Source organism: Larimichthys crocea, chromosome XXII (assembly GCF_000972845.2).
Source record: "Larimichthys crocea isolate SSNF chromosome XXII, L_crocea_2.0, whole genome shotgun sequence".
NCBI lineage: Eukaryota > Metazoa > Chordata > Actinopteri > Sciaenidae > Larimichthys > Larimichthys crocea.
In genome coordinates this window covers 8,431,566-8,449,014 of record NC_040032.1, presented here as the reverse complement: position 1 = coordinate 8,449,014, position 17,449 = coordinate 8,431,566, and the positions used below count along the sequence as shown (strand labels likewise).

General features: G+C 50.3%; 1 protein-coding gene across 4 annotated transcripts; it reads right to left on the bottom strand.

Moving 5' to 3' along the window:
• Nucleotides 1-467: 467 nt before the first annotated feature.
• dpf2 (double PHD fingers 2) lies at nucleotides 468-9,725 on the bottom strand. Of its 4 annotated transcripts, none has more exons than XM_027273435.1 (12): nucleotides 9,610-9,725; nucleotides 7,272-7,432; nucleotides 7,072-7,179; nucleotides 6,469-6,647; nucleotides 6,262-6,354; nucleotides 5,191-5,269; nucleotides 4,699-4,740; nucleotides 2,905-3,042; nucleotides 2,677-2,808; nucleotides 2,495-2,607; nucleotides 2,333-2,414; nucleotides 468-1,980 (listed from the first exon to the last, which is right to left on the bottom strand). In XM_027273435.1, exons 1-12 carry the CDS (start codon nucleotides 9,639-9,641, stop codon nucleotides 1,898-1,900), a joined length of 1,242 nt encoding a protein of 413 aa, XP_027129236.1. In that variant the 5' UTR covers nucleotides 9,642-9,725; the 3' UTR covers nucleotides 468-1,897. The 4 variants fall into 4 exon arrangements, with proteins under 4 accessions (XP_027129236.1, XP_027129238.1, XP_027129239.1 ...); XM_027273437.1 differs by lacking the exon at nucleotides 9,610-9,725 and adding an exon at nucleotides 9,482-9,609; XM_027273438.1 differs by lacking the exon at nucleotides 9,610-9,725 and adding an exon at nucleotides 9,035-9,348.
• Between the last annotated feature and the right edge of the window lie 7,724 nt (nucleotides 9,726-17,449).

The window sequence follows — 17,449 nt, the reverse complement described above, 5'->3', positions numbered from 1 at the left end:
TGTCAGCAGAAAAACAGAAACTGGAAGCTGACCTGCAGAAATGTTTAACCCGCTCCGTGTTTTTACTGAACTGATGAAACTGATCCGGGCTTCAGTTTTTCTGAATATGCGTCGTGTTTCTGGACACTTTGATGTGACCGATGTTTTAGTCTTAAATTTCGGTCTGAGTCCAGAACTACGTTGAAATTTGTGTCCTGGTTTGTCGTCTTTTACAAACTGAAGCTGACTTTTCTTTGTCCTGTTCACTGAGTCAGTGGCTGAGCTCGTTAGAAATCACTGCATCGTCTGCATAATGACGCGTTTTGTTGTTTTCTATAAGAGCGGGTGAAAGTATGAACTGTGGAACAAAAGAGGCACGAGAAGAGAGACGCGTTATTCAAATCTTGTTGAAGTGCTTCAGTCAAGATTTCTCGAATCATCCCAACCCATCGTTAATTTCTCAGATGTTCATTGAAGAAGAAGACGGGTCATAGTGCCTAGTATTTTATTTCCTGAAGACAGATTTCGTACAATAAAACATTCCATCACAATCCAAATTAAAATCCACCCAAAGAGAATTCACCGACTCTGTAAACCTGTGACCTCGTGAGCGATCCTCTCCCGAAGCTCGACACCAGAGATCCATAATCTGATATAAAAAAATAATTATATACAGTAATCGTCCGAACACCGGGTCCATCAGCGTTAATGTGCAGCTCCACAATTTGCCTCTTGATCACATTATGGGCTTTGCGTCTCGGGCTTTGGAAGAGGACGGCTCGGCTGAGATCCGGATCACAGGAATAACTAAGAAAGCAACTTCCACTCCCAAAAAGTCCGAACGCATCAGGAATGCAAACGTCATCCATGAATACAAAAACCATCAGAGTATTCTAGTCGCCGCTGCCTCTAAAGAACTAACGTGATGAGAAAATAAACCAAGTTATACTCGTGTAATGCTTTAGTAATTGTTAGTTGGCTATTGAAACGACATGATAGCATGGTTAATTTATATTACACTGCTTCCCGACACCTCTGCCGACCCAACGCGGAGACGACTACGCAGCATGAGTGCAAACAATTACCGAGCATGCACCTGTTCACCTGGAGAGTTTAATGAAGCCGCCATGACTGAAATACTGACTGTGTTTGAGGTAACGTGACTGCTTCAGCAGTTCAGACTTTGTCTTTGAGCCACAGAAGGAAAGCGTTACAAGAAGAGCCGCTTCTCTCTGACAGACCTGCAGCCACATCACAGCACAGAGCTGCTCATCACATCAAACTAACCCGACATGATGATCAGCTGCCTGAACGCGGCGGTGAGGCTGGAAACACGACGACTCGAAGCGGCTCCAGAGTCTGAAGGAACGAGCACATTAAGCTTCCTGAAGTCTAACCTGCCATCCCTGAACTCCTTCAGCCTTCGAGCCGCTTCCACGAGCGCCACACTTCCCTTCTCCTACTTCCTGTTTAGCTTTAAGCGTCTGGGCGTGCGGCCGGCGTGCAGTGCATGATGGGAAATCATTTACAGTCTCAGATCCCTTTAAACTCGAGTGAATCAAAAATCAGCAGTGCCAGAAAAGAACACGTGGATGAGATGGGCACTAATGAAAAGAGCAACACGACCATCGATCCTCGACCTGTACAAACTATTAGATAGAAATATATAAATATTATAAAACGTCTTTATCACGAGGAGCAAGCGAAGGCATGCCGACACCGAGCCCTGGTCCTGCTGAGGACACGCCAGGTCTGAGCGAATAAAAAAACCTGAACAGGAAGTCAGATTTTGGCGGTTTCTGTGTGAAATTTAGTTCTGCTCCAATCTGGATGGTTCTGGTTCTGAGAGAGTTAATCGTCTAAATGAAGGTCAGTCAGACTGCGGCGGGACGGTGAGTGATGCAGGAGGGGGCGGCCATCACGACGGCGGGGCGCTCTGGTTCTGGTATATGGAGGCCTTGTCCTTCAACAGGTCCAGACATAGATGACAGCTCCAGCTCCCTGAGACGAGACGACACAGACAAAGAGCTTTAACGTCACACCAGGCTGCAGACCGGACCCAGCTCCACCTCCAGCTCATCGGAGGGGGAGCTGGGTGGTTCAGGTGAAGTAATGTACTGTTCGTTACTCGACCCAACTTGTAACAAGCTGAAAACCAATCATGTGTGTCGTGATGTTCAGGCCCTGCAGCATCTCTGCTCAATGCTCAGAAACATCCAGATGTTTCAGGTGAACAGCTGATCAGCCGCCTGGCTTTGCTTCACAGGATCTTCTCACTGTGTAAACTTAAAATGATGACGCTCCACCCTGAGCTCCACCTGTTCCTCCTCAGAGGTCAGCGTGGTGAACTTACCTTCTGGTGGTTCCGACATGGGCGGGTTGAGGCAGTACATGTGATACCCTCGATCACAGTCGTCACAGAACAGAAGCTGATCCTGGACAGACAGGAAACAGGAAGACGTTAAACCTCAGCACAGATGTGACGTGGCGTACACATGGCGGCAGGTGAACTCACGTCGTTCTCCGAGGTGCCGCACATGTTGCAGCACTTGCACTCTATGCACTGCCAGCGGTACGTCTTCACGGCGGCCATCATGACGGGCGTGAACTGCAGGCAGGAGGGGTGACCTGCAGGGACCAGATGTCCGTCACTTCACTGCACGACTCTGAGCTGACCAATGATTCAGTTACACCCACCTGAGCGTCCACAGTCGGAGCAGGACACCAGCTCCTCGGACTGGCCCGTCTTGTGGTTGGTTTTGGAGTCTCCCAGGCAGAAGTCGCAGTACTTGTTGGGCAGCGCGAGGCCGTCCGGACCTTTCTTTGGAGCTGAGAACGAGAAGACGACACCTGTCAGAGATCATCAGCACCAGACGAGGCTCCACGCCCGACGACAACCGGACCACAGCACACACAGCGTCTTACTTTTGGGCTCGTCGGGCAGCGGCAGGACGGGCTCGTTCAGCTCCATCTCCTCCTTCTCCTCACCCTCCTCCTCAGCCAGGTGGGAGTGGGCGTAGTGGTAACTCAGGCCGGGTCGGTTCTTGTAGCGCTTCCCGCAGACTGATGCCAGAACCAGAAAACACGACGAGAGCTCAGAGCAGGTTTAGACACACAGACTGAACACGATTCATCAACAGACAAAGGCTGGTCCTGTTGCCTGTTTTTAAACTGCTGTGTGTGACCAATGAATGATTTACTGGATCTGATATGCCGGCTTCACGAGGACAGAGTCAGAGTGTCGTCAGAGTCAGAGCATCAGAGTCAGAGCATCAGAGTCAGAGCATCAGAGTCAGAGCATCAGAGTCAGAGAGTCAGAACGTCAGAGCGTCAGAGCGTCAGAGCGTCAGAGCGTCAGAACGTCAGAGTCAGAGCGTCAGAGTCAGAGCATCAGAGTCAGAGCGTCAGAGTGTCAGAACGTCAGAGAGTCAGAGTGTCAGAGTCAGAGCGTCAGAGTCAGAGCGTCAGAACGTCAGAGAGTCAGAGTCAGAGCGTCAGAGTCAGAGTCAGAGTGTCAGAGTCAGAGTGTCAGAGTCAGAGCGTCAGTGTCAGAGCGTCAGAGTCAGAGCGTCAGAGTCAGAGAGTCAGAGTCAGAGCGTCAGAGCGTCAGTGTCCGAGCGTCAGAGCGTCAAAGCATCAGAGTGTCAGAACGTCAGAGTCAGAGCGTCAGAGTCAGAGCATCAGAGTCAGAGCGTCAGAGTCAGAGCGTCAGAGTCAGAGCGTCAGAGTCAGAGCGTTACAGCGTGCGCTCTGTCATGAGATAACAAACACAGAACTTCTTCTTTCACTTCACACTTTCTGATTTTCACTTCCTCAATGCAAACCTTCTTCTTCTTCTTCTCTGGTTTCTCCAGAGCGTCTCAGTTAAGTCAGTAAACACTGAGCTGGTCACATGCCGAGAGACGACGGGAAAAAACAACAACAAAAATAAAAACAACAACAACAACAACAACAACAACAAAATAAAAACAACAACAACACAAACTGCCCTCAGGGTAAAAACAGACAAAACCAGAACAGGCGTTCACGCTGACATGGATGAGACCTGACGGGGTGCAGAGGAGGAGGTGCAGAGCAGGAGGTGCAGAGCAGGAGGTGCAGAGCAGGAGGAGCAGAGGAGGAGGTGCAGAGCAGGAGGTGCAGAGGTTTATATTACAGCAGAGGCACAAAGTGAAAAACAGCAGCAGGCTTCAGCTTCTAGTTTATCTCTGAACGCTCACAGACTGACTGAGTCTTAGAGTCTTAGTCATGGCACAGACTGACTGAGTCTTAGAGTCTTACAAGTCTTCGTCATGGCACAGACTGACTGAGTCTTAGAGTCTTCGTCATGGCACAGACTGACTGAGTCTTAGAGTCTTACAAGTCTTCATCATGGCACAGACTGACTGAGTCTTAGAGTCTTCATCATGGCACAGACTGACTGAGTCTTAGAGTCTTCGTCATGGCACAGACTGACTGAGTCTTAGAGTCTTACGAGTCTTCGTCATGGCACAGACTCACTGAGTCTTAGAGTCTTACGAGTCTTCGTCATAGCACAGACTGACTGAGTCTTAGAGTCTTACGAGTCTTCGTCATGGCACAGACTGACTGAGTCTTAGAGTCTTACGAGTCTTCGTCATGGCACAGACTGACTGTTAATAAATCAGTCTGTGATGACGACGTGAGCTGACAGAGCTACAGGCAGGCAGACAACAGACAAAGGAAGCAGAGAGTGAATACCTCGTTCAGACGGTTTGGAAATATGCTTTTGTTTGACAGAGTCTGAAAGAGAGAAGAGAGAAGACAGAGCACAGACTGTCTCAGAGACTGACCAGAGACTGACCAGAGACTGTCTCAGAGACTGACTCAGAGACTGTCTCAGAGACTGTCTCAGAGACTGACTCAGAGACTGACTCAGAGTCTGACCAGAGACTGACCAGAGACTGACTCAGAGACTGACCAGAGACTGACCAGAGACAGACTCAGACTGTCTCAGAGACTGACTCAGACTGTCTCAGAGACTGACCAGAGACTGACTCAGAGACTGTCTCAGACTGTCTCAGACTGTCTTAGAGACTGACTCAGACTGTCTCAGAGACTGACCCAGGATCAGTCCGTCAGAGGGAAACGCATCAAGCGGTCACAGAAACAGTCTGACAGAGGTGAAGGCTCCATAACAAACTTTAACATCCTGTGATGAGGTCACATGTTCACCGTCCAATCAGCACTCACTGTCGCAGGCGTACGGCTTGTCTCGGTCCTCCAGAGCCGCCGTGTCCAGCTTCTTCCTGGTGCTGCCGACGCCACGACCCTGAAGACAGAGACAGTTTTAGAGAGACAGACAGACAGACAGACAGACAGTGTACAGACAGACAGTCTACAGACAGACAGACAGTCAGTCTACAGACAGACAGACAGTCAGTCTACAGACAGACAGTCTACAGACAGTCTACAGACAGTCTACAGACAGACAGTCAGTCTACAGACAGTCAATCTACAGACAGACAGTCAGTCTACAGACAGACAGTCAGTCTACAGACAGTCTACAGACAGACAGTCAGTCTACAAACAGACAGTCAGTCTACAGACAGACAGTCAGTCTACAGACAAACAGACAGACAGACAGTCAGTCAGTCTACAGACAGACAGACAGACAGACAGTCTACAGACAAACAGTCAGTCTACAGACAGACAAACAGACAGTCAGTCTACAGACAGACAGTCAGTCAGTCAGTCTACAGACAGACAAACAAACAGACAGACAGTCTACAGACAGACAGACAGACAGTCGACAGACAGACAGACAGTCGACAGACAGACAGACAGTCGACAGACAGACAGTCAGTCAGTCTACAGACAGACAGTCGACAGACAGACAGACAGTCTACAGACAGACAGACAGTCTACAGACAGACAGTCAGTCTACAGACAGACAGTCTACAGACAGACAAACAGACAGTCAGTCTACAGACAGACAGACAGACAGACAGACAGACAGTCAGTCTACAGACAGACAGTCAGACATACAGGCAGACAGAAAGTCTACAGCCAGACAGACAGACAGTCTACAGACAGACAGTCAGTCTACAGACAGACAGTCTACAGACAGACAAACAGACAGTCAGTCTACAGACAGACAGACAGACAGACAGACAGACAGTCAGTCTACAGACAGACAGTCAGACATACAGGCAGACAGAAAGTCTACAGCCAGACAGACAGACAGTCTACAGACAGACAGACAGTCTACAGACAGACAGACAGACAGACAGACAGACAGACAGACAGACAGACAGACGTTACCTTCCCCTTCCCTTTGCCTCGTCTCTTGGGCGTGTCTTCCTCGTAGTCTTCATCGTCCAGGTCGTCCAGGAAGTCATCTGGCTCCAGGATTCTCTGTGGGGGGACAGACGATGAGCAGGACGATGAGCAGGACGATGAGCAGGACGATGAGCAGGACGTAACCATGAAGTCAAAGAATCGTCTTCATGACCCTGAGATTAAAATCACCTTTCTGATCCGAGTGGCCGGGTTCAGTCCTCCGGTGTAGTCGCTCTGGTTCGAGTCCTCCTCAGAGCCTCGCAGCTCGGCAGTCGTCCGCTTGTCCAACGGGTCGGCCTTCAGCAGAGCCTCCAGACTGCTGCCGTCCGCCGACAACAGGGCGTCCTTCTTCAGGCTGAGGTCTGTCTCTGAGAGGAAGACATTATAGAAGACAGCGTCCTGTCTGTCTGTAATCTGTGTGTAATCTGTGTGTCTGTCTGTAATCTGTCTGTCTGTAATCTGTCTGTCTGTCTGTAATCTGTGTGTAATCTGTGTGTAATCTGTCTGTCTGTCTGTAATCTGTGTGTCTGTCTGTCTGTAATCTGTGTGTCTGTCATCTGTCTGTAATCTGTCTGTAATCTGTCTGTAGTCTGTCTGTAATCTGTCTGTCTGTCTGTAATCTGTCTGTCTGTCTGTCTGTAATCTGTCTGTCTGTAATCTGTGTGTAATCTGTCTGTAATCTGTCTGTCTGTAATCTGTGTGTAAACTGTCTGTCAGTCTGTAATCTGTCTGTCAGTCTGTAATCTGTCTGTCTGTCTGTCTGTCTGTAATCTGTCTGTAATCTGCTGGTACCTGACTTCACAGGAGGGAAGATGAGGCGTGGGTCCTCTGGCGGATGAGATCTTCGTTTCTTCCTCCACCTCCTCGATGGGTAGGTGTAGAGCTGCCCTGGAGCCACACCTGAAACAGAACCCGTGATCGACATCACACTGAGCCGGTCTCACACCTCACAGATCATCACGTGTCACACGGGTCGCGTGTTCGAGACTCACCCGGGCCTCTGTGTCTCTTCTCCATCCAGATGTAGCAGTTACTCTGAGCCACGCCCGTCTGCGAGTCGAGGAACGGCATCCGGACGCTGCGCTCGGCGCACAGCCGGGCGTTGTAGTTATGACACTGCTCCATGGCGTCTCTGTAGTACTGCTCCCCCAACCTGCCCGACAGAACCAGAACCAGAACCAGGCGTGGTTAAAAGACTTTGATGCTACACTGACCTGTGATCAGCTGAACGGTGTCTCTGTCATTCGTACGTCTGTTTCACACTATGTAACTTTGGGCTCCGGGGCGGGAGAAGTACGTAACGCTTTACGGCTTACTCGCGAAGAAGAGGCGTGGAGCCGGCGTCGTGCCAGAACCTGAGCTGAGCGATGTAACCCGGGCTAACGTTAGCCAGTTTGTCATGGATCACTTCAGCTGCCGAGATTATTTAGAAAACTATAAAGAACATAAATAATGATCGCGTTAACGGTAACCAGACAGACAGTTTACACACAGACAGACAGACAATTTACACACAGACAGACAACTTACACACAGACAGACAGACAGTTTACACACAGACAGACAGACAGTTTACAGACAGACAGACAGTTTACACACAGACAGACAGACAGTTTACACACAGACAGTTTAAACACACACACACAGACAGACACATAGACAGACAGACAGCTTACACACAGACAGACACACACACAGACAGTTTACACACACACACAGACAGACAGTTTACACACACACACACACAGACAGTTTACACACACACACAGACAGACAGTTTACACACAGACACACAGACAGTTTACACACACACACAGACAGACAGTTTACACACACACACAGACAGACAGTTTACACACAGACACACAGACAGTTTACACACAGACAGACACACAGACAGTTTACACACAGACAGTTTACACACAGACAGACAGACAGACAGTTTACACACAGACACACAGACAGTTTACACACAGACAGTTTACACACACACACACAGACAGTTTACACACAGACAGACAGTTTACACACAGACAGACACACAGACAGTTTACACACAGACAGTTTACACACAGACAGACAGACAGACAGTTTACACACAGACACACAGACAGTTTACACACAGACAGTTTACACACAGACAGTTTACACACAGACAGTTTACACACACACAGTTTACACACAGACAGACACACAGACAGTTTACACACAGACAGACACACAGACAGTTTACACACAGACAGTTTACACACACACAGACACACAGACAGTTTACACACAGACAGACACACAGACAGTTTACACACAGACAGTTTACACACAGACAGACACACAGACAGTTTACACACAGACAGACACACAGACAGTTTACACACAGACAGATTACACACAGACAGACACACAGACAGTTTACACACAGACAGACAGACAGACAGTTTACACACAGACAGACACACAGACAGTTTACACACAGACAGACACACAGACTAATGTTAGCTCGTGTTGCATCACGTCGTGCCAGAACAGGAGCTGGGTGTCCTCTGTGACATGAAGCATTAAAACTGTTTATAACAAATAAAATATATATTTATTATAGTTAAATATCACCACATGTTGTATAGATATATATAATTAGGATTTGTTCGATACATTTAAGGTGTTACTGTTTCTTTAAATCACCTGGTGTCAGGTAACGTTCGGTGTTTCCCTGCGTTACCATGGTTACTGAGGTTTCACGCGAACCGCCTGTAGTTACCGTAAAGCGTGTCACCGTCACCGGGGCACGTCCCGCGAACAGCGGAAATGGAAACACGCTTCATGTCGAACCGGGTCCGGGCACAACTCCGAACTTTAGACCCGAGTCACAGCGTGTCCGGACCCGGACCCGGAACCCGAACCTGTCTCATTCATTCCCGGACCGGCACCGAGCCTCGGAGCTCCGGCTCGCGGCGCTTCCCTCTTTTTTAGCCCGCTAGCCTGTTAGCCTGCGCCGGGCTGAGCCGCCGTCAGCACCGCGGCCCGGTTCACCCGCACAGAACCACCGCAACATGTGCGTGACACGTGTGCCCACACACACACACACACACACACACACACACACACACACACTCTGTTTCATCTGCGTGTGTGCTAACTTCCATTCCAGGATGTAACACACACACACACACACACACACACACACACACACACACACGACGCTAACCCGCTCTGACACCGGGGACGCGGTTCCGCTGGATCCGGACGCGGCCGCTGAGTGTGTGAGCGCGCGGACGCCGCGCGTGTGTGTCACCTGTGCAGGTGTGAAGGTGAGAAGAAAAGTCCGACACTCACAGTTTGACAACATTCTCAACAACAGCTGCCATCTTGGTTTGAGGCACGGGGAGAGGCTGCTGGGTAATGTGTCCCTCCGCCAGGACTTGTAGGCGGACACAGCCTGACGCAGAGCGCCCCCTGCCGGCCACGGCCACACATGACAGCTGAGAGCAGAGAGAGTCTGCAGGCCTCAGCTCACAACAACAACAACAGCTGCTGCTGTTGCTGCTGCTGCCTCAGTTTGAATCACACAAACACAAAACAGACATCAAAAGGACCGACTCAGCCGGGAATGGTGTGCTGTGACTTTTCTCAGAGTTTCACCAAAAATCACCAAAAACCACGACAACATTTACAATGGGTGTGTATGGGTAGAATGTTCCAGAGCTAGAGAAGAGAGGGAGAGAAACATTTGTCCAGAAATACATTTGCAAACGGCTCTCGTGGCCACAAATGTCACTCTACAGAAATAATTTCTACACAGAAACGTAGGAAAATTCGTGGGCTACGCAGCGATATCACTGCTGAAGCTGTCAGACTTATAGTTTTGGCGGGAGACGCACTGATGCTCCAGGATCACCCACCGACAGCCCCATCTACTCCCATGTAAACTGGAGAGGAGAAATTTCCCAAAGGAGCACGGGGCACCTGTTCTTTCTCTCTCTCCCCAGGTCACATTTTTTAACTTCACACACTGAAATTCAGCATTCACATGGTCGACAACATGAGGATGCTCACGGTCATTTGGGCTTTTTGATACCACCTACCGTTTGGCGTTAGTGTCCACTAGTTGGAGGGGCTTCATTTAGAGATTTTCTGTGTCTCTCAGCAGTCGCAGTCACCGGCACACACCAAGAGCAGCAAGCGGCAGTTAATTGCCTGACCTGCAGCTGACCCTCTGTTGTCGGCAACCCTAAAGCTGCCTTTGACTGACTTTGTGAGTCTCTGTGCTGCTGCCAGTGTCGTAACAATGTCTGTCAACACACTCCACAGTTATTTTACACTTAATTAAAAGTAGATTTTATTATACAATACGTTTTTAAAACAACACAGCTGTGGATCGTAACAGCACAATCTCCGTTTCAGTGAAATTAAGCCACAACCTGCAGTTCCTCTAAGGTCCACTTGAGGCTGGCTCCAGAGTGAGTCAGTCTCCATAAGTCCCCATGTCCAAATGTCAACGTCACCGCAGAAATAAAATGTTTAGTACAGCCTGGTACAAAAACAGTTTTGGTCTCTGTAGCTAATTTCCCCGTTCATGGACAACTGTACTGAGGGTGATTATATACAACTCACCTGTTCACATTATATTAAGGCTAAAACGTCCAGGACTACGTCCAGGTTTTAGACAGTCTGCGGGGACGTCACAGAGACTACGTCCAGGTTTAAGACGTCTGAGGGGACGTCACAGAGACTAACGTCCAGGGTCTGTAGACAGTCTGCGGGGACGTCACGGAGACGATCCCAGTTTTTAGACAGTCTGCGGGGGACGTCACAGGAGACTATCTCGGTTTTAGACAGTCTGCGGGGACGCACGGAGATCTTCCAGGTCTAGACAGTCTGCAGGACGTCACAGAGACTACGTCCAGGTTTTAGACAGTCTGCGGGGACGTCACGAGACGACGTCCCAGGTTTTAGACAGTCTGCGGGACGTCACAGAGATACGTCCAGGTTTTTAGACAGTCTGACGGGGACGTCACAGAGACTACGTCGCAGGTCTTAGACAGTCTGCGGGGACGTCACGGAGATATCCCAGGTTTAAGACAGTCCTGCGGGGACGTCAGAGAGACTATCTCCAGGTTTTAGACAGTCTTGCGGGGAGTCAGGGAGACTACGTCCAGGCTTTAGACAGTCGGTGGGTACGTCACGGAGACTACGTTCCAGGTCTTAGACAGTCTGCGGGGACGTCACGGAGACACGTCCAGGTTTAAGACAGTCTGAGGGGACGTCACAGAGACTACGTCCAGGGTCTTAGACAGTCTGCGGGGACGTAACGGAGACTATCTCCAGGTTTAGACAGTCTGCTGGGGGACGTCACGGAGACTACTCCAGGTTTAGACGTCTGCGGGGACGTCAGGAGACTAACCGTCCAGGTCTTAAGACAGTCTGCGGGGACGTCACGGAGACTACTCCAGGTTTAAGAAACAGTCTGCGGGGACGTTCACAGGACTACGTCCAGGTTTTAGACAGTCTGCGGGGACGTCACAGAGACTACGTCCAGGTTTTAGACTGTCTGCGGGGACGTCACGGAGACTACGTCCGTTTAAGACGTCTGAGGGCGTCACAGACTACGTCCAGGTCTTAGACAGTCTGCGGGGACGTCACGGAGACTACTCTCCAGGTTTTAGACAGTCTGGCGGGACGTCACGGCAGACTTATCTCCAGGTTTTAGACAGTCTGCGGGGAGTCACGGAACACGCCAGGTCTTAGCAGTCTGCGACGTCAGGAGACTATGGTCCAGGTTTTAGACAGTCTTCGGGGACGTCACGAACGACGTCCAGGTTTTAGCATTGCGGGGACGTAACTGAGACGACGTCCAGTTTAGACAGTCTGCGGGGACGTCACGTAGACTACGCCATTTTAGACAGCTGCGGGGAGTCACGGACGACGCCAGTTTTAGACAGTCTGCGGGGAGTCACGAGACACGTCCAGTTTTAGACATCTGCGGGGAGTCCGGAGATACGTCAGGTTTAGACAGTCGCGGGGACGTAACGGAGACTACGTCCAGGTTTTGACAGTCTCGGGGACTCGACGGAGACCGTCAGGTTTGACATCTGCGGGGACGTCACGGAGGAGACTACGTCCAGGTTTAGACATCGCGGGGACGTCACGGAGATACGCCAGGTTTAGACAGTCTGTCTTCTTACTGTGTGTAAGAGACGTGAATTCATTAGCTGGTCCGTGTGTTTGTCTTATGTTAGACTCGTCCTCATGAATATTAATGAGCTCGCTCGGCCCGCCCCCCGACAGCTGCAGAGCCGGATGTGTCGCCTCTGTCGGATGTTGTGATGACGGAGCCGCTGTGGTCGAACCGACATGACGCGATAGAGGGACACACACGGTGTAAGTCCAGCTCATCAGAACCGAGCCTGGAGGCTAACTACAGACTGTTAGCTCACACTGTTTGCACTGCTAGCTGTTAGCCAGACGGTCGGTGTGGGTGGGGGGGGTGTGTGTGTGTGTGTGTGTGGTGTGTGTGTGTGTGTGTGTGTGTGTGTGTGTCGGTCGGTACCAGGGTTGGTTCTCCCCGGTACCGTCCAGTGTTAGCTCCACGTTAGCCGCGGCTCAGCTCGTCATGAATGTGAGCTAACGTTAGCAGACCGGACCGGCAGGGTCGGTGAGGCCTTTGAGCCGCCGAGGTCGCCGACGGACCCGAACCTCGACCAGAACACCGGAACACACAGACCCGGTTCTGTTGAGGTCTGCTGGGCTTTAGGCGAACTAACGAGGACAGGACCAGGCAGGTAGCAGGCTGGTCCCAAGACCACAAAGTTTCTAGCAAGTCCTTCACTTGTCTCCTCATTCCTGTCCGTCCTGTCCCCATCTTGTCTCGTCACTGTGTCATCTTATCTTGTCCTGTCCTCGCTGTCCATTGTCCATCCTTATCTTGTCGGCCTCGTCTCGATCCTCTACTCTTGTCCCTGTCCTTCTCTGTCCTGTCCTTCCATCTTGTCCTGTCCATCTATCTTGTCCTCGGGTCCATCTATATGTCCATCTGTCCTTATCTTGTCTGCAATCCTGGTCCATCTCATCTTGGCCTGTCCATCTTGTTCTTGTTTTCCTGTCCTCATCTTATCTTGGTCCTGTCCATTCTTGTCCTTCATTGTCCAATCTGTCCATCTCATCTTGTCGCTGTCCATCTCATCTTGGCCTGTCCATCTTGTCCTGTCCGTCCTGTCCTCATCTCTGGTCCATCTTTCGCTGTCCGGTCCATCTGATGCTGACACCGGTGTACTCGTCCACGGCAAGTTGTCCTTTATGTCCTATGTCTTTTGTGAGGAACAAACAGGAAGCAGCTGTGATGCGTCATGTGACGTAGTGATGAAGTCGGAGGTCACAGGACCGGCGTCACAGTGGAAACAGGATGTGTGAAATTAATTAATGAAGTCAATTAAGTATAATTAATTATTAGAGTGTAGGAATTGAAATTAAAGATTTGGTTTCTTTGATGTGATCGCTGACGCTGGCGCGACAGGAAGAGGACTGCTCTGCCACTGTGTATAAAACAAGAAGGAAACAAGACGCTGAAGACGAAGGGTCCGAACGTTCACATCAACGACACGTCACCATGACTCGCAGCGCTTTACGAGCACGCCACACCGCCACAACGCTAACACGCTTAACACACGGCTGCGGCTCCTGCAGGAGGACGAGAAAGCATGCCGAGATGTTCGCGAGTTCGTCGCCTCGTTTGAGACGAATACGACAAAGCGGGCGTGAAGACTGTCGTCCACGGAGACTCCCCGCCAACCCACACAGGTCAGGGACTGCTTCCTGTCCGAGCAGCGACCTCACTGTCCTTCCCTCTCTCGCATGTACTACAAGAGATCTGTTTGTTTCAGAGGACAAGCAGCACGACCTGAAGAAGAGTCAGCTGATAGCCAACCCGCCGCCAGGTTCGTCCCCGTGTCCCAGCAAAAATCATCACCAGAGCGCAGGAAGTCTGTAAGTCCGTCCTACACGCAACGTTTCCACCTGATCCGGTCAGGTGACCATAAATGATCCACTTCCCTGTCTGAATGACCAGACCTTTAAAAGAGAAGGTACGACGAAGAAGAAGAAGAAGAGCAAACACTGGGAGCGTGTTCAAAGAAGAGCTGAAGCTGTGAGTACGACTCCTCAGGAGGCTCGAGACAGTCTCTTGAGAACTTCTCTGAGACATGTCCAAAGACTGGCTCTGTCTTTAAGAGTCTCTGAAACTGTCCAAAGACCGGTCTCTGAGACTGTCCAAAGACTTCTCTCTGAGACTGTCCCTCTGTCTCTGAGACTGTACCAAAGACTGTCTCTGAGACTGTCCAAAGACTGTTCCTGTCTTAAAGTCTCTGAGACTGTCCAAAGACTTCTCTGAGACTGTCCAAGACGTCTCTGTCTTTAAAGGCTCTGAGACGGTCCAAAGACTGGTCTCTGAGACTGTCCAAGACTTGTCTCTGAGACTGTCCAAAGACTGTCCTGAAACTGTCAAAAAAGATCTGTCCTTTCTAGACGGTCTCTTCGTCTCTGAACTGTCCAAAGACTGTCTCTGAGACTGTCCAAAGACTCTTCCTGTCTTTAAAGTCTCTGAGACTGTCCAAAGACTGTCTCTGAGACTGTCCAAAGACTGTGCTGTCTTAAGTCTCTGAGACTGTCAAAGACTGTCTCTGAGACTTCCAAAGACTGTCGGGAGACGGTCCAAAGCTGTTCTCGGAGACGTCCAAAGACTGTCCTCTGTCTTCAAGGCGCTGAGACTGTACAAAGACTTGTTTCTGTCTTCAAGTCTCTGAGACTCTTCCAAAGACTGTTTCGGGCTTCCAAGTCTCTGGACTCCAAAGACTGTCTCTGAGACTGTCCAAAGAACTGTGTCCTGTCTTTAAAGTCTCCTGGACTGTCCCAAAGACTGTCCTCTGTCTTTAAGTCTCGGAGACTGTCCAAAGACTGTCTCTGTGCGTTAAAGTCCCCTCTGAGACTGTCCAAAGACTGTCTCTTGAGACTTGTCCAAAGACTGTCTCTGTCGCAAAGTCTTTGAGACTTCCAAGACTGGTTTTTTCGTGTCTTCAAAGTCCGATGAGACTTCAAAGACTGTCCTCTGAGACTGTCCAAAGACTGTTCCTGTCTTAAAAGTCTCTGAGAACCCCCCCTGTCAAAAGACTGTATCTGTCTTTAATCCGCTGAGACTGGTCCAAAGAACGTGTTGGTGTTTTAAAAAAGTCTCTGAGACTGTCCAAGCTGTTTGTGGTCTTAAGTCTCTGAGAACCTGTCCAAAGACTGTTTCCCTGTCTTTAAAGTCTCTGAGACGTCCAAGACTTCTCGGAGACTGTCCAAGACTGTCTCCTGCTTTAAAGTCTCTGAACGGTCCAAAGACTGTCCCTCTGTCTTTAAAGTCGCTGAGACTGGCCAAAGACGGTCTCTGAGACTGTCAAAAGACTGTCTCTGGTCTTTAAAGTCGCTGAGACTGTCCAAAGACTTCCTCTGCTCTAGACTGCCAAAGACTGTTCTCTGTCCTTGAAAGTCTCTGAGACTGTCCAAAGACTCTCTGTACTTTAAAGTCCTCCGTGAGACTGTACAAGACTGTAATCTGTCTTTTTAAAGTCTCTGAGACGTACAAAGACCTGTCTCTTGCTCTTCTTTAAGTCTCGAGACTGTGTCCAAAGACTGTCTCGGAGACTGTCAAAGACTTGTCTCTGCTTGTTTTAAAGTCCTCTGGAGACTGTCAAAGACTGTCTCTGTCTCTGAGACTGTACAAAGCACTGCTCTGTCTTTAAAGTCTCCTTGAGACTGTCCAAAGACTCGCTGGTCCTTTAAGTCGCTGAGACTGTACAAAGACTGTCTCTGTCTTTAAAGTCTCTGAGACTGTCCAAGACTGTTCCTGTCGTTAAAGTCTCTGGACTGTCCAAGACTGTCTCGGTCTTTAAAGTCCTCTGAAACTGTCCAAGACTGGGTTGTGTCTTTAACAGTCGCTGAGACTGTCCCAAAGACTGTCTCTGTCCCTTTAAAGTCCTCTAGAGACTGTCCCAAGACTGTCCTGTCGTGTCAAGTCTCTGAGCCTGTCCAAAGACGGTCTCTTCTTTAAAGTCTCTGAGACTGTCCAAAGACGGTCTCTGTCTGTTTAAAAAGTCGTCTGAGACTGATCCAAAGACTGTCTCTGTCCTTTCTTCTGAAAATCTGGTCAGATACAGGAGGAGCGCGAGGAAAGACACAAGAGGAAGAAGACTGACGGAGCAGGAGGTGGATGGAGGATATCTGGACGAGCCTGCTGTCGACGATCGAGTAAGGGAAAAGTCTCCTCCTGTTGGAATGTTTGTCTGGTTGTCACGACTGTTCACCTGTACCCTCGCTCACCTGTTCACCTGTAAACCCTGCTCAACCTGTAACCTCGATCACCTGTTCACCTGTTAACCCTCGCTCAACCTGTGTCACCTGTAACCCTCGCTCACCTGTTCACTGTAACCCTCGCTCACATGTTTCACCTGTAAACCTCGCTCACCTGTCACCTGTAAACCTTGCTCACCTGTTCACATGTAACCCTCGCTCACCTGTTCACCTTGTAACCCTCGCTCCCTTGGTTTCCACAGCGCGTATATGAACTCACCGTGCGACCACCACCAACCTCTACATCGCTGCATCAGCCCGAAGGTGATCGAGGACCGCAGCGAGGAACTCAGGCCCTGATTGGCTGGCCGGCTCGGCGTGGAGTTCTGACGGTTTTTTTGTGTGTTCAGATGAACGAGGAGATGCTCTGCAAAGGTTCGGAAAGTACGGCCCGCTGGCAAGCGTGAAGATCATGGGGCCCCACCACGGACGAGGAGCGCTGTCGGACCTCCAACCGAGCCTTCGTGGCGTTCTGACACGGAAAGATTGCAGAGCGAGCTTTGGCGGCGCTGGACGGTATGCCGCTGGACTTTGATTTACGGCCGGAGGGCTGCTCGCCACGTGCGAACCGCGTTTTTGTCATGGGCTAGTAAAGTGATCATGGCGTTGAGAGGACGGGCGGGGAACCGGCTCGCATCCCTCACTCAGCCTCGCGTAAAACGACCGGATCCGGGGTGAGGGCCCGCCGCCTGCTCCGTCCGGTCCTCTCCTTTCACGCTCAGCCGAGGAGATCGCTTTCGCAACGACTTCACCAAGCCGCTGGGCGTATACAAAGGAGACCTCGACAAGGTAA

Excerpts from the sequence above, each read along its gene's own strand:
- dpf2 (XM_027273435.1), bottom strand. The coding sequence starts at position 9,641 with ATGGCAGCTGTTGTTGAGAATGTTGTCAAACT. Across the intron at positions 7,180-7,271 it reads GAAGAGACACAGAGGCCCGG|GTGTGGCTCCAGGGCAGCTC; the intron begins GTGAGTCTCGAA and ends GTTCTGTTTCAG. Across the intron at positions 3,043-4,698 it reads TTCCAAACCGTCTGAACGAG|TCTGCGGGAAGCGCTACAAG; the intron begins GTATTCACTCTC and ends TTCTGGCATCAG.